Source organism: Manis javanica, chromosome 10, assembly GCF_040802235.1.
Source record: "Manis javanica isolate MJ-LG chromosome 10, MJ_LKY, whole genome shotgun sequence".
Lineage (NCBI taxonomy): Eukaryota > Metazoa > Chordata > Mammalia > Pholidota > Manidae > Manis > Manis javanica.
Genome location: NC_133165.1, coordinates 33273209 through 33287228, shown reverse-complemented (window position 1 = coordinate 33287228; position 14020 = coordinate 33273209). Strand labels below are relative to the sequence as shown.

The window sequence follows — 14020 nt, the reverse complement described above, 5'->3', positions numbered from 1 at the left end:
GCCGAGGTCAAAGACCGTGCTACCCGGGATGTGCCAGGGGTCTGAACCAGTTCGCGAGCAGCTGTCATCCCCTTAACCTTGTTCAAGGTGCCTCCCGACCTCACGCGGGCTGCCCCGCCCCCGCTCTTCGTGCAGGGCAGGGACTGGGTGGTTGTGGGCTTTTAGTGGGACGGAGCAACCATTTTAAAGCATCTCCCACCATTTTATGCTTCCACCCTAGAACAAGCTTTTGCTGGTGCCTACGTATGCGTTTCCTGCAAACCTATTGTTACTGCTCGTCCTCAACAAAGGCACCCATGTTCTAAGCAAAACTGGCAAATCTCAGTCTGACTCCAACCAGTACTTTGATAAGATACGTTAAGTTGAGGTCTCCATCAACAGACAGGAGCTGACTAGCCCCAGGTTAAAATCACCAACACCAGGGGGTAACACCACGTCCTTACTAAGTGTGAAGGTTTAAGAATGGTAAATACTGCCTGCCTGCACCGTGCTGCAGCTGTGCTCCCAGTCCTGAGAGGGGTGTCTTTACAACAAACTACGTGACAAAGTACAGTTGCAAAAAAAAAGACCAAGAAAACCCCAGTTCTGATTTTGGTTCTGCCACTTGGGAACTATGCACTCTGGGTAAGTCACTCCCTAGCTAAACATACAGACCGCTAAACATGGCATCAATCACAAGTGCTTATATTGGGCTGCTGTGAGAATCAGATGAGACAAAGACTTAAGTGTGTTTTGTAAACTCTTGAGGGATTATTATTTCATGACTGGAGGAAGAGTAGACAGCATTTGGTGACAAAGTTGTAAAGGTAGATATCGGTGTGGTCGACGGGAAGGGAGAAGGCAGCGGGTACATCTGGGAAGACTCAGCAGTCAGTGGTAACCGTGGCAGAGAGTTCCTGGATGCGCCAGGCACTGCAGGCCTTGCACAAGATGTGCCCATCCAGCGGGTAGCAGCCCTGACACTCACCCTCAGAGGATAGCAACAGTCCACATTCCTGTTAGAAAAGAAAAAACAGCTTTCCATCAGGCCCAGACCCCTGGATTCTACCATACTCAGCACCAAAACCCCAAAACCCCCTAACCCCCTTTTCCCTTGCCCGGGTCACTTGACCTCACACTTGTAACAGCCAACGTGAAAACTGCGATCCAGAGCAACAATTCGCACAGTCTCCTCCTGACCTGGCTCAGGCATGATGGCCCCACCACACACTGAGCACCGCGGGGCAAACTTCCTGAGGTGGAAGGGAAGCAAGGAGGCTGTCAAGCCCCAGAGTGGCAGGGGACTAACAGTGGAGCCCAGAGAACGAGGGACGTGCGAGGGAACACAGAGACCAGAGTTACGGTCTGGGATCTTGGGAAAGAGAGGGATGTTAATGAAAATGAGGCATGGCCGGGAGTGGGAAACAGCAGAGGTTAGGGACTACTAGGACATGAAGGAGAAAGATGGGAAAGGCCAGGTGATCTGAGACAAAGATGGGGACCTAGCCTAACCTGTGGAAGTCCTCAATGCAGTGGATCTGGCTGGTGGCATCTACTGTGAAAGGGATGCCATCAAGGCCACGGTGGCACACCACACAGGTGAAGCAGCCAGGGTGGTAGGCCTTTCCCATAGCCCGCAGGATCCGGTCCAAGATGGGTTGGGAGCATGTGGAACACTTCTCCAGGGTGGCCTTTTGGGAAGGAAGGCAGGAAGTTCAGGAATGGAGAGTCCCACAGCAGGCATCCTGCCAGCCCACCCATCTGTTTTTGTAGCCCTCTGCATGTGATTCAGTGAAAGGTGACCTTGAACAGACCCCGAGTTCAAGTCCCAACACTGCAGCTTCCTGGTTAAGTGATTTGACCTTTCTGAACTTAAGTTTCCTTCCATAGTAGTATCTGCTTCAGAGGGGTGTTAAGGAAATTTGACACATTCCCTTAACTCTAAAAATTGTAAACAATGTCACATTTTAAAGGGTATGTCCTCCTTTCCAACAGCCAGTATTTAGCTACTTAATTCCTCTCTTCTTATGTATCAGTTTAGTCTCCCCGCTTTGAACTCTGTTCCTCTTCATTATCTAGTCCCCACCTTGGATGGGAGCCCTGGCCTCTTGCTGCTGCCTCCGGCCCATCTGGCCCCACCACTCACCACGTAGCAGCTCTCACAGTATGCCCTCCTCTCCACCGCATAGAAGTGCTGGCCCCGAAGTTGGGCACGACACGTAGAACATACAAAGCAGGCAACGTGGAAGACTCGGTCCAGGGCCACAACCCCGGCCCCATCCCCGACCACATCTTCTCCACAGCCACCACACCGACCTTCAGGTGGAAGGGACAGGGTCAACCTGCACAGGCTAGGAAGCTGAATCCTCTGTCCCTCTGACTTTCCAGCCCCACCTCCCCTTCCCACTCCACCCGGGGGGTCAGCTCACCAAAGTACTCCCCACTCGGGGGGTGGTTCATGTCATGCACCAGCTTCTTGGTCAGCCTCTCAAGCTCCTCCTCAGGAGGCTGGCTCAGGGGGACCTAGAAGGTGGGAAATGGGGTCAGCCCTATGCCTAGATCCCGACACTGTCAAAATCCCTGAGGTCCAGACAATTCCACTCGGAAAGTTCATCTTACAATGTCCCAATACAGGGTCCAGGGGCACACCTAAAAGAGCTAGTTTGCAGCTCTAGCCCCCTCTCTCCTTTATTTCCTGACCTGCTCCCCACCCCCAGGGGATCTAGCTCTCCAGCACCCCAGCTCCCTTACACCTCAGACAAGCAGGACATTAACCACCCCCACCCAATCCTGGTGCTCACCTGGGGCCCATAGCCACCTCGTCTTCCTCCTCCTGCAGCCTCCTCTTTACTCACTGGCCCTGGCTCTCGGTGGCTTCTGTAACCAGCCCCCCAGACATCTGCTCGGCCTGGGAGAGGAAAGTGGGGGCCCGGGAGGGGCCCAGAGGCCTGGGAGGCCCCCCGCCTGGGTGGGCCGCAGCCCCTAACTGGCTGTGCCACCTTTACTTGCACAGGGAAGGAAGGGCCAGCGGGAGTGCTGGCTGTGGCATAGGAAGCTGGAGCGGGGCCCCCACAGGGAGCTGCTGAGAGCAGCGGGGCAGGAGCAGACCCTCCATTTGGCTTCAGGGAGCCTGAACCCAAACCCGTGCGATAGGCAGGGGGCTGAGGGGCTTCATAAGCCTGCGGAGAAACGCAGACCAGGAGTGAGCAGGCCAGAAATCACACCTGTGGGAACCCCCATGTGTGTGACTCCCAGGCAGGTGTGGATTTTTGACAAGGACCTGCCCTCAACCTAGTAGACTGACAACCCAGTCTTCCTGGTGAGTGCATTGCTCACGTAGTGGACCCCCACCCCACAACTGGGCTGAGAATCCAAAAAAAGGACCAGGCCTGGTAGGGTGGGGTCAGGGGACAAGGAGCAGGAGAAAGACAGGGGCAGGACAGGGTGTCACCTGCCAGTCTAGTCTCCTTGGGGCATGACCACGACCCCCATCCAGCTCAGCCAGCATGCTGGTCAGTGAATCTATCTCAGCATCCAGGCTTCCTGGGCGCAAACCGCCCCTGTCTTGGGGGAGTCCCTAGGGATGGAACAAGAGCAGGGAGAATGTGAATCACCTGCCCGGGGTGCACCCCACCCCCACCCCCCAATGCCGGTTCTCACCTGTGGGCGCTGGGTTGCTCCATGGCACCCCACCCAGGCCAGCCCCCGATCCTCTGGTCCCCCCAGGACCTGGTAACACTGCTCAGATGGGAGGGGGCAAAAATTGACCCTGGGGTGGGGCTGGAGTGCTGGGGTGAGGGAAGAGAGAGAGAAGGTAGGGATGGGGAAGGGGTGGAGGGTGACACCTGTGGAGGCCACCCTCTTAGGTCCTTCTCCTCTTACCCCACCCCGCACCTGGGGTCTGAGAATGGGGCAGGAGGCAGGGAGGGCTGCCAGAGGCAGGGTCGGGGGCAGGCTCGGCGAGAGGCAGGAGCCCAAGGCAGAGGTGAGCGGGGCGGCTGCGGGAGGCCGCACTGGGGCTGCCTTACCTGTTCTGTGGGCTGACGGCGGCCCCGGGGCGCCTCGGGGGAGAGCTCTCCCCTGAGGGGCTCTGGCAGGCTCCGGCTGCTTCGGAGGGAGCCAGGTGGGCCCCGACATGGCCTGGAACGAGGGGCTCCAGGCAGCGGCCAGGCCCCACAGAGCCCAGGCCTCCGGCCTTGACCCCGTCTTCCGTCCCACACCTCGGTTGGAACTTCAGGAAAGCAACTTTTTCTGGCCTTTTTTTCCCCCCTTCCTCCCCAATTTTGGGACTGGCCACGCCCCCAGTGACGTCACCACATTCCTGGGGGAGGGTCACGTGGCCCCCGAGGCCCTAAAGTGCCGTCCCACCCCGGAGTCGGCCCCCTTTTGCCCATGGGGGAGGGCTTTCCTTGGAAGCCCGCGTCTGGGCAACTGAGAGCTGCCTCCGTCGCCACGGGTCCCCCCGGGCCCGCCCCAAGTCCTGCACGTGGCCGCCCCGCGGCTGGGACGTTCCTCTTACCCAGGTCGCCCCCTCATCCCCCGCACAGATCTCTGCCTCTTCCCACCCCCTCCCCACCCCCACCAGCAGTGCTCAACCAGGCCAGCCCTTAGTGTTTTGGTCTTTTATTCACGGTCAGGAGTTAGAAAAATAAAACAGAAAAAAAAAACATCACAACCTCAAGGAGCGGTGAGCCTGGTGGGTGGGGGAGACTGAGGTAGCCTAGAGTCACAAGCACAGAGACCCAGCCCCGTCAAGGCACCGGTGAAAGGAGAGAGGCCAGGAGGAGGGCCCCCCTGCATCAGAGCACTGGGGCCTTCTCCCAGAGACAGAAGGGTGCCCCAGCCCCGGATCCCCTAATACCTCCATCAGCTCCACGTCCCATGTGCCCCGCAAGAGGGTGGTGGCCCTGCCCCTCCTCATCCACTAATCAAGGCAGGCCAAAGGCCTGGGCACCTTCTACTTCAGGAATGGAGCATCAGAGATCAGTGCAAGTAACCGGGGTGACACCATGAATGAGCAGCGTGGGGCCCAGATCATGGCTCAGAATCTCCATCAGCGCCAGGTACCGGGTGTAGCGGGCAGGATCAGCGGGCGGCCGAGGCAGGTACAGGAAGGTAAGGGCTGTGGTGAGCCCCTCCTCAACATCCCCACCCTCAGGCCCACCGGGCCCTCCTCCTCTGCCTCGCCCCTGCTGGGCCTGAACCAGGGCGTTGGCGCTGCATGCCAGGGCCTCTGCCTCGGCGTCACCCCACCCACCATTCACAAAGTCCCCTTCCTCCTCCTCAGTCTCCCCGGAGCCAGCCCCCTCACCCCACACAACCTCCTGTACCTCGGCCTGGATCCTTAACTGGCTCAGCAGTGCCCGGAGCCGCCCCTCAGCTGCCCCAGGAGCCTCTCGAGGCCCCAGGCACAAGAAGATCCGGAGCCGGGCACTGTGCCAAGCAGGCACCATGCCCAAGATGGTTGCCATCTGCAGCAGGAAAAGGCCACAGACATCCACATAGCCAGGCCCACCCCGGGGCCGCAGGAGGTTGAGGGGCCACACGTCTACGTGATGTGGCTGAGAGGTGCCCCCAGAACCCCGGCTCAACCGCTCAGGGGGCAGGGCCCCGCAGGCCCGAGCCAGAACCACATTCTTGTTCATCTTGAGGGCATCTGCCACTGTGGCCACGTAGTCCTGGGGACTGAGAGCCCGGGGACTGCCAGGAGCCCGGGGTGGAGGGAACAGGGTGCTCAGAGCTGGGGACCCACCCTCCTGGGTGCCATCAGCAGACTCAGAGAAAGCAGGGTCTGTCAGGAAGTGGTCCTGGGGTGTGGCATCATCGTAGAAACCCAGGACCAACGTGTTGGGCTTCATGCCACCTGGGGGCAGAGAGGGGGGAGGTAGGAAGGAACCGACAGGAATCAGACTCACATTCTGAGTTTATACCATGCTAACAGGCACCCACTCACACACGCTGACAGTGACACACGTCAGCTATCAAGTATGACATTCACCCTGTGCTTGGTCTCTTCGGGCAACATGATGCACCGTTGCGTAACGACTTTTAAATTTTCCCAAACACTTTCACATGCAGTTATTTGAATTACCTCCATGACTAATCTCTCCCACTCAAATAGGTAAAGTTTGCCTCAGGATTCTTTTAACTAATGAGCACTTGCAGTCCACAGTGGTAGGATACATTCACTCCAAGCTTCTAGCAACACACCTTATTCATGATTGGAGATGAATCTAACTCCACCGGGCAAACCACACCCCCTGATTAGTCATGGCCTCAACTCCCCAGGGAAACAGCACTCCAGATTCTGCTGGGGATGATGAGAACTGGCACAATCTGTTTCTACTGCCACAAAGCCCTGATGATGGTGTGTCCAAAACGGTCCCCAGAGAAGCACATCTGCATGCCAACAGGGGGCCGCGTCCTATTGAAAGCACTTAGGGCTTTAACTCATCTGAAGCAATACTATGAGATCAAGACTACATATTCACTCCCTTTTATGGATAGGGAACCTGAGGCATATGGCAGAAAAGTCATGCACCCAAAGGCTCTTGGGTGGTAGATACCAGCACCCACAGGTGAATGCAGTGCACCCAGCATCAGAGCCCATTCTCTGAGCCTCTAAGCTGATGTATGTACTGCAACACCCCAAGTCCCTGCCAACAGCTCCTGGCTTTTCATTTTTGAACAACCAATGTGGAATTGGATAACCCCCCTTTAACAGGGCTGAGTTTACAGGAAAGCTCTGAGACTTCTTCCAAGACCCTTTCTTCTGAAACAAGCGAGTCACTCAAAATCCACCAGTAAATCAAGTTTTACATGCCAGGAGGATTTACTGTGTAAAGGAAATCTTTTCCCTTTATTTGAGTAATTTTCCATAGGATAAAACTTCATAAAATAGTGGTCTCTTGGCATAGGTACCACGCCAAAAGGTGGGGCTGAGGAGAGATTCAGCTTGCAGATGCTCCAAGGTCTAACAGCGCTTGATAGCACCCCAGACTTCTCTGCAGCGGTGAACTCCAGCTGATCTTGCAAATTAAACTAGTCACACCCCCTTCTGAGCATTTCCCAGGATTCTGATTTACACCAAACTGTGTGCTTACCAGCCTTTGAACTTCAGCAAGATTCTAATGGAGAAGGAAGCATGCCCTCAGACCAGGCACTGATACCAGTAAATGACTGAGAAAGAAGGCGGAGGCTCAGCACAGATTTGGAGGAAGCTAGTGTACAAGGCCAGAGGCCTGGGCACCGAGACTCAGTCACACAGCTGGAAATCTTCTGCTCCACCCAAAAGCATCAGCCTCACACACACCCTGCATCCTTTGTGGTCTCTGGGGGCTGTGTTACACCACTCTTTTACTTCCCTGCCCCTTTTAAGGGCTGCTGAGATACCATGCTGTCACAAAACCTTTGACGACCACATCAGTGTGTAGCAGTCTTCCTTTCTCTGAACTCGGGTGGTTAGAAACATCTGGCCTAGATTTGATGGGGAGACCCCCAGCCTCAAATAATTCCCCCATTGTCCTCAGAAACATGACATGCTCTTCAGAGCTTGTGCCCCAACTTTTGGATCAGAAAAAAAAGTCACCCCAATTCTACTCCTTAAGCATCTCCTCAGACACATTATCACACACTCTGTTATCTCTGAGTGCCACATCTTATCTGTGCTAGATTGTAAGCTCCTTTTGGCATCTGCCATCTGTGGTTTACTCTCTGGGGCTAGGGAGCAGGGATTGCATGGGGCCAAGGGGGCCCAGGGAGAGCAGCTCACCAAGGCCTGAGATCTGCAGCAGATGCTGAGCCCCCTGGCGCACGGAGGGTGAGAGGGTGAGGTCCACGAAGGCCTTCACTTGGGCTCTGTCCACCAGGCTCAGCCACGCTCCATACTGGGGCTGCACGGGGTCCGAGGGCAGGCAGTCTGCAGAGAAGCAAGGCAGCAGGTGAGGGCCAAACCATGGACTTTCTCCTAGAACCCAAATCCCAAATGTGTAGAAGGAAGAGGTCTGGGCAGGGCTGTGGCTGATTGGAAGGGTTATCTGGGAAGAAGCATGAGGTTTCTGGGGTGCAGCCTGCGAAAGAGGAAAGGCTACAGGGTAGGGTGGGCAGCTCACCGAGGTCTCCCAGGGTGACATGGCCCAGCACATAGAGGCCCCCCTTCTTGAGCTGGTTAGCCAGCCGCAACAGAGGCAGGGCACCCCGGGGGTTCCCCACCAGGAGCAGCAGCTGAGGCCGCCAGAACTTCACGTGCTCCTTCCGGACATCCAGCCGGAGCAGGTATTTGCGCACCTGGGGACAAAGGTGAAGTGGTGGGGAGCAAACGCTCGAGTGGTCAGCCCCCACTCAACACCTCTCAGACAGAAACCCCAACTCCAGCCGAAGGCGGTGGAAGCCTCTTTGGAAGGTAGGTTTTCCCAGATTGCCTCCTCCCCTCCCACCCTCCTCCATGCTCCCCAGACCTGGTGGAAAAGCAAGGCCTGGCTGACGTAGCCCCAGCTACTGGGGCCCCCACGAGCTGTGAGGAGGGCACAAAGCAGGCCCATGAGAAGCAAGGAGCCACCAGCGGCCCCAGGGCTGATGAGAAACATCATGAGCAGGCAGGAGGCGACCCCCAGCAAGCAGGTGTGCCAGGAGAACAGGCTGAAGGTGGGGCTGGGGGCAGAGGAGAGAAGGAAGGACACTCAGGGCCTACCCTGAGCACTGTGCCACTCTGCTCCAGCCCCAGCGGCACCCCTTGGTCTGAGTCCTTCCCATTCCTCCCTATCTCTGGGACACAGGCAACTTGTTCTCTCACCGGAAGTTCGGGGCTGAAGCCCATTCGAGGCTCAGGCATGACAGGTCCACTGCAGCATATGCCACCAGGTAGAAGACGGTGACCACGGCAGCCAGTGTGTTCAGCTTCCCAGCCAAGAGCACCAGCTGGACAAGGACCAAGAGGCTGGGTGTTGCTGCATCCCCCACCAAATGCCAGCATGACGTGCCTCTCCCTTCATGACCCCCAGCCCTGTGAGCATAACCAGGAAGGACTTAGGAGAAAAGGACGGACAGCCTGAAAGGAGGGCTTACCTGCACTAGGCCCCAGGAATAGAGCACAGCTCCCCAGGGGTTCCCCCCTCGGGTCACAACCTTGGCTGGAGCCAAGATCACTCCTGTGTAGACAGAAACGCAGCAGACACATCAGCCTGGGCCACCTGGGGGCCACATGGGGACCGAAACACAGGAAGGTGAGCAAGGAACAGGGGACCACACACCAAAGAGGTCGTCCTGGGCCAGGGCATGGAGGATGCGGGAAGCACCAATGAGGGAGCTCATGGAGGCTGAGAGTGACGTGGCGTAAACACCGATCAACACCAGTGGGGACCAAAGGCTGATGGCACCAAAGAACCCATAGTATTCCTGCAGCAGGGTCCTGGGGATGGAAGGGAAGAGGGGTACACGGATAACAACAGTAGCGAGCACACGGCAAATGCTGGCCGTGGGCCGGCATCACTACTGGGCCAGCCCTTCCCATCAGAGGTGGCAGTATCATCTCTCTCCAATGGGAGAAACTGTTCCCATTTTCCTAACACCCCAACAACGGGGGCACCTGCCTACCAGTCTCTGATTCCCTTGGTGATCCAGATGTACCACCCTAGTCCCAAGCCCCGATTCCACCCCCTCAAGGGCCAGGCTCACCCCTCCCCAGGTACCTGTCACAAGTGAAGCTAGAGAGGAAGAAAAGCAGGGTATAGATGAAGAAGGTGTAGGCGACAGCAACAATGGTGCCAAGAGGAATTGCTCGGCTGGGGTCCTTCAGCTCCCCTGGAGGGAGGAGAGAAGGGGGAGGGAGGTCAGCCCTCTACTACCCTCTACGTCCCTGAGCCCTCAGCACCCCATAGGGGCACAGGGGCAGTCCCACACCCCGAGGTGGCAGCACGCAAGGACCTCACCTGACATATTGGCCCCGGCCATGATGCCTGTGCAGCCATTAAAAAGGACAGCAAAGACGCTGGCAAAGGTCATCATGGCCCCCGTGGTGTAGTCCTTGGCGTAGCCAGCTGAGGAGGCATTGTTCCCAGGGAGGATGGGGTGTTAGCATCCCTCCCTGGAATCCAGGTGCTTGCTCTGCCACCCTCTCCTCACATACCACAGCCCCTCCTGTCACAGCCCAACCTCACCAAGACTCCAGCCCTGGCCCTGGCTCATCACCTCTCCGACAAGGCCTTCATCCCTGCTTTTTCCTGAGGTGCCTTCCCTCTGCTCCTGTATAAACTCCCCAACCCACTTCAGGCCATATCTGGCTCCAACTGCTCCCGCCCATACTCAGATGGCCCTCTTCCCCATTCTCCTCATGATTCCTCTGTTGAGTCTCGTTCTTATTGTACTAATAGTATCCTGAATATACATCTTACCTTTCCAACCCAGCAAGTTCCTCTAAGGTAGGAATGGTCTTATGACCACTCTTATGCCCCACTGGGCCAAACACACTGGACAGATTAAGTTAACCTGCACTGCTCTAAGGTCCAGGCCTCCTGACCCTGGTTCTCTCTGACATCTGTTCTCATCTGGACATTCCAAGGGCCTGGCCCCAACATGACCCCTGTGCCCAGCTCACCACCCAAGTTGGCCTTCAGGGTGCTGCTGTTGAAGCCAGTGAAGTGGCCGACGTGGGGTGGCAGGGAGGAGCCATTGGGTCCAGGCTGAGGGGCCAAGAGGATGTCCCTGGGCCGCACAGCCACAAAGCTGACCAGCACCGAGAACAGGGAACCAGAGACCAGCAGGAATGTGAGGAAGGAGGCGCGGGCATAGAGGCCAGCCCCCAGTGTGCAGACCCCACCCACGAGGCCCAGCAGCAGTGAGCCATAGAGTAAGCTCCAGCCATAGCCCTGGGGCAGAACCCGGAGCTCACTGGACCCTGTGGAATCTGCAGAAAGGAACAGAGTTAAGAAGGTCAGACCCCCAGGAGGGACCCCAACCATGACTCAAAGCAGGAACAGACCCCCTCTTTGGCCTATCTGTCCTCAGAGAGGCCATCTCTCCCACTCCCCCTCTCGACTATACCCCAGCATCCCAGACCTTCCTGGCGGTATGTACCACCAATCTTGCTCTGTTGATTTTAGGGGTATTAGCACAGTGTCTCCAACTATAGGGTAAGCTCCCTGTGGGCCCAGACAAGCACTCAGATGTCTCCGTAAGGCTGGGCACACAGTAAAGTAGCTCAAGAATGCCCAGTTAATGGACCACTTTGCCTTTCTCTTGAAGAGGGCTTCTCTCCCTACTGATCCCAGGACCCCAGACCCTGCAAACCCGCAAAGCTGTCTGCACCCGGGTGGGGAGCACTGACCAGTCCCAAAGGTGTCAAGCATGGCCTCCACCAGCCCCAGCAGGGAGACAGCACAGCCACACACGTTAGCCAGGTAAAACATGAGGCCGATGCTGCCTCCAACCTCAGGTCCCAGAGTCCGGCTGATCATGACTAAAGGTGAAAGCAGGGGGTGAGCGTTAAGGGAAAAGAAACTGAAATGGAACGTGAGGAAGGATCCTGCACAAAGCACTCTGCACCTGGCCATGCAGCCTCATGTCCCTGCACAACCAGGCCTGCTCCAGTGGCAGTGTGTCCCAGGGCAGCCACTCTCAAGCCATGTGGCTTTGTACAAATCACTAATGCCTTGAGGTCAGTTCCTGGTCTAAAAAACAAATACTGCCTAACTGACAAGACTATCAGGAGAAGCAGAATGACAGCTGGGGAGACACGTGGTAGGCTGGCAAGTGGCACCACCTGGATAGTTGGTCACCTTCCCCATACCAGCCTGCCTGCTGGACATTCAGTAGCACTTGCCCTCCTCTGCCCTTGCCCACCCCCTTCTCCCCACAGGATGGAGGGAGGGGCCTCTGCCCCCTCCCTACAAGATACAAAAGCCCAGAGCCCAGTCGATCATTGTGGAAGGATACAGTAGGCTCCGCCCCCCCGCACAGCTCCATTGGTGGCGATGGCACAGACAGAGAGGACAGTGAGCGCCAGGATGAAGTAGGCGACCAGGAGCATGGCTAAAGCCTGCAGCAGCCCAGCATGGCCCACCACGAACCCTGGGATGGGAGTCGCAAAGCAGGTCAGAGGGAAGCTCACGCCTCCCCCACTACATTGGCTGTCAGTTATCTCTAGGGCAGAGCTAAACAGTTTCAGAGACCCCCTCCCTCCAGGCCCTTCATCCACCCATTTCTACTTCTCCCAGGGCCCTCCTTGACCTCATGCCAGCCCCACCCCTCCCTCCACTGCACCCCCAAGTAAGCCCTCACCCCACTTACCAATCCTCAAGAAGACAACTATACTGAACATGGACAGGACTGTGGGCACCACCACACCCAGAAAGGTGGAGAGCTTCCGGGCAGATGCTGCTCCTGGACCCCCAGCCCCAATGGCAGGGGCGGTAAACCCCTCGTCACCCAAGAGCCGGTAGGCCAGCAGAGGAGAGTTCTCGCTGGCCATGGCTGAGAGCAGGCAGAAGAAGCCACAAATGGGTCAGGAGACCTGCAAAGGAGTATGCTGAACGGAAATGCTCCACCAAGCCTCCCCAAAACACCTCCAACCAAACACCCAAGAGCCTCCCCAAAAGGGAGAGCTGCGAGAAACACACGTACACACTCACACAGTTAGCGGGGAGCAGACTGGTCCTTCCCACTGCCGGACAATGGCCCGCTGGAAACCCCTCAGCTTTTGGGTACCTAGGCCCCGCCCATCTCCTGGGGGCCAGCCCTCCCCCACATCGCTGGCTTAGGGATGGCAGGGGCTCTGGGAAGGGGCAAAGATCCTCTCCCTTCATAACGAGCAGTACAAGAGGAAGCAAATCCCCCAAAAGGGAAGTGAGTTGTGGGCAGAAAGCCCTCCTCACCCCCTTCTCCGGAGACCCCTCCCCAGCTCCCCCACGCAATCACCTCACCCACAGGAAAAGAAACTTCCAAAAATCTTCCAAAGCTTTACCCTCCGTGAACCCTCTCCCTCGACCCACCTCAAGCCAGCTCCTCTCAGCCTCACTGGATTCCTCCCATCCACACGAGGCGCTCCGTAAACTCTTCCCAACCCAAACACACCCCTCCACTACGAAAACAAAAACATAGGAGGTAACACAAGGTGGGTCCTACTCCCTCGCCGGTTTCCGTCCGCTCAACCCCGGAGGGCCTGGAGGGGGCCGAGATCCGCTTCTGCCCAGCCAGAAGCATCCCCGACCCCACGCAGCCCGTGTGCTGCAGGGCGCGCACTCACCAGCCCGGAGGAGGCAGCCGCCCGGGGGTGATCCCCGGCAGCCGGGGATCGTCTACGGGAAGACGAGGCGCGGATGCCGGAAAAGACAGCTGCGGCTACCGGGATGCCAGGCCTGTAGCCCGCCCCCCCCAAGCACGCGCCCCATTGGTCTCCGGGTCCGACCCCGCCCTGTGCATGGGAGGCCCCGCCCCTCTCGGTCCCTTGGGCCGGAGCACCTCACTCCAGGTGCGCCCGCTTGCAGCTCTGGATCGCCCCCCCGAATGTGCGACTCCGGTAGGGTGTGGGCCACGGCTACTACAGCGCGCGTCGTCCTAGCACCAACAAGCGCCCGCTGCGTGGAGGGAACCTCTCCCCAAGCTCGGAGGAGCCACCGCGGAAGGGGGCGTGTGGTGACGGCGGGAGGCAGTCTGCGGTGGGCGGGGCCAGGACACCTGGCCCAAGTACGCCGCCGGGAACGCAGGCCAAGTCGGTTCCAGGGTCCCACCCCTCCAATCTCTCCAATCCCTGGAGTTCCCCAGGTCCCAGACTCAGCCCTCGCCCCATTGGGGGCGCCCGGCTCAGCCTACCGGCTGCGACCTTCGCTTGCGCCACCAGGGGGAGCCATTGGCCGCCGATACGCGCGAGCCCTGGAGGCGCAGGCACAGTCCGTTGGCACCTTGCGCCGCCTGCCTTCGAGCCTCCCGCATGTTTTGTTCTCCCGTCCAGCACAAATCACAGGACTTGTGAACCTCCGGGAGTTAGGACCCCCGCCTTACTCTTTACAGGCACCATCAACATCAGCACCACCTGGCCACATTTCAAGGT

General features: G+C 57.8%; 2 protein-coding genes across 7 annotated transcripts; both read right to left on the bottom strand.

Moving 5' to 3' along the window:
• Window positions 1–668: 668 nt before the first annotated feature.
• On the bottom strand, window positions 669–4453 carry TRIP6 (thyroid hormone receptor interactor 6). Of its 4 annotated transcripts, none has more exons than XM_017679907.3 (9): window positions 4008–4453; window positions 3640–3767; window positions 3431–3556; window positions 2781–3158; window positions 2409–2502; window positions 2126–2295; window positions 1492–1670; window positions 1112–1232; window positions 727–995 (listed from the first exon to the last, which is right to left on the bottom strand). In XM_017679907.3, exons 1-9 carry the CDS (start codon window positions 4114–4116, stop codon window positions 864–866), a joined length of 1437 nt encoding a protein of 478 aa, XP_017535396.1. In that variant the 5' UTR covers window positions 4117–4453; the 3' UTR covers window positions 727–863. The 4 variants fall into 4 exon arrangements, with proteins under 4 accessions (XP_036867748.1, XP_036867751.1, XP_017535396.1 ...); XM_037011855.2 differs by having other exon boundaries at window positions 968–995; window positions 1117–1232; XM_037011853.2 differs by lacking the exon at window positions 1112–1232 and having other exon boundaries at window positions 669–995.
• A 133-nt stretch (window positions 4454–4586) lies between these two features.
• Window positions 4587–13363, bottom strand: SLC12A9 (solute carrier family 12 member 9). Of its 3 annotated transcripts, none has more exons than XM_037011839.2 (15): window positions 13217–13354; window positions 12963–13051; window positions 12262–12484; window positions 11908–12042; window positions 11300–11431; window positions 10571–10879; window positions 9906–10013; window positions 9666–9777; window positions 9228–9385; window positions 9043–9125; window positions 8771–8895; window positions 8436–8628; window positions 8091–8265; window positions 7751–7897; window positions 4587–5842 (listed from the first exon to the last, which is right to left on the bottom strand). In XM_037011839.2, exons 3-15 carry the CDS (start codon window positions 12440–12442, stop codon window positions 4956–4958), a joined length of 2745 nt encoding a protein of 914 aa, XP_036867734.1. In that variant the 5' UTR covers window positions 12443–12484; window positions 12963–13051; window positions 13217–13354; the 3' UTR covers window positions 4587–4955. The 3 variants fall into 3 exon arrangements, with proteins under 3 accessions (XP_036867734.1, XP_036867733.1, XP_073071240.1); XM_073215139.1 differs by lacking the exon at window positions 4587–5842 and adding an exon at window positions 6421–7106 and having other exon boundaries at window positions 13217–13355; XM_037011838.2 differs by lacking the exon at window positions 12963–13051 and having other exon boundaries at window positions 13217–13363.
• Between the last annotated feature and the right edge of the window lie 657 nt (window positions 13364–14020).

Coding starts and splice junctions, on each gene's coding strand:
- TRIP6 (XM_037011853.2), bottom strand. CDS start 4,116: ATGTCGGGGCCCACCTGGCTCCCTCCGAAGCAGCCGGAGCCTGCCAGA. Junction 3,557..3,639: donor GAGCAACCCAGCGCCCACAG/GTGAGAACCGGC, acceptor TTCCATCCCTAG/GGACTCCCCCAAGACAGGGG. Junction 3,159..3,430: donor CAAGGAGACTAGACTGGCAG/GTGACACCCTGT, acceptor GTTTCTCCGCAG/GCTTATGAAGCCCCTCAGCC.
- SLC12A9 (XM_037011838.2), bottom strand. CDS start 12,442: ATGGCCAGCGAGAACTCTCCTCTGCTGGCCTACCGGCTCTTGGGTGAC. Junction 9,386..9,665: donor TCTAGCTTCACTTGTGACAG/GTACCTGGGGAG, acceptor TTCCATCCCCAG/GACCCTGCTGCAGGAATACT. Junction 5,843..7,750: donor GCTGCAGATCTCAGGCCTTG/GTGAGCTGCTCT, acceptor CTCTGCCCCCAG/GTGGCATGAAGCCCAACACG.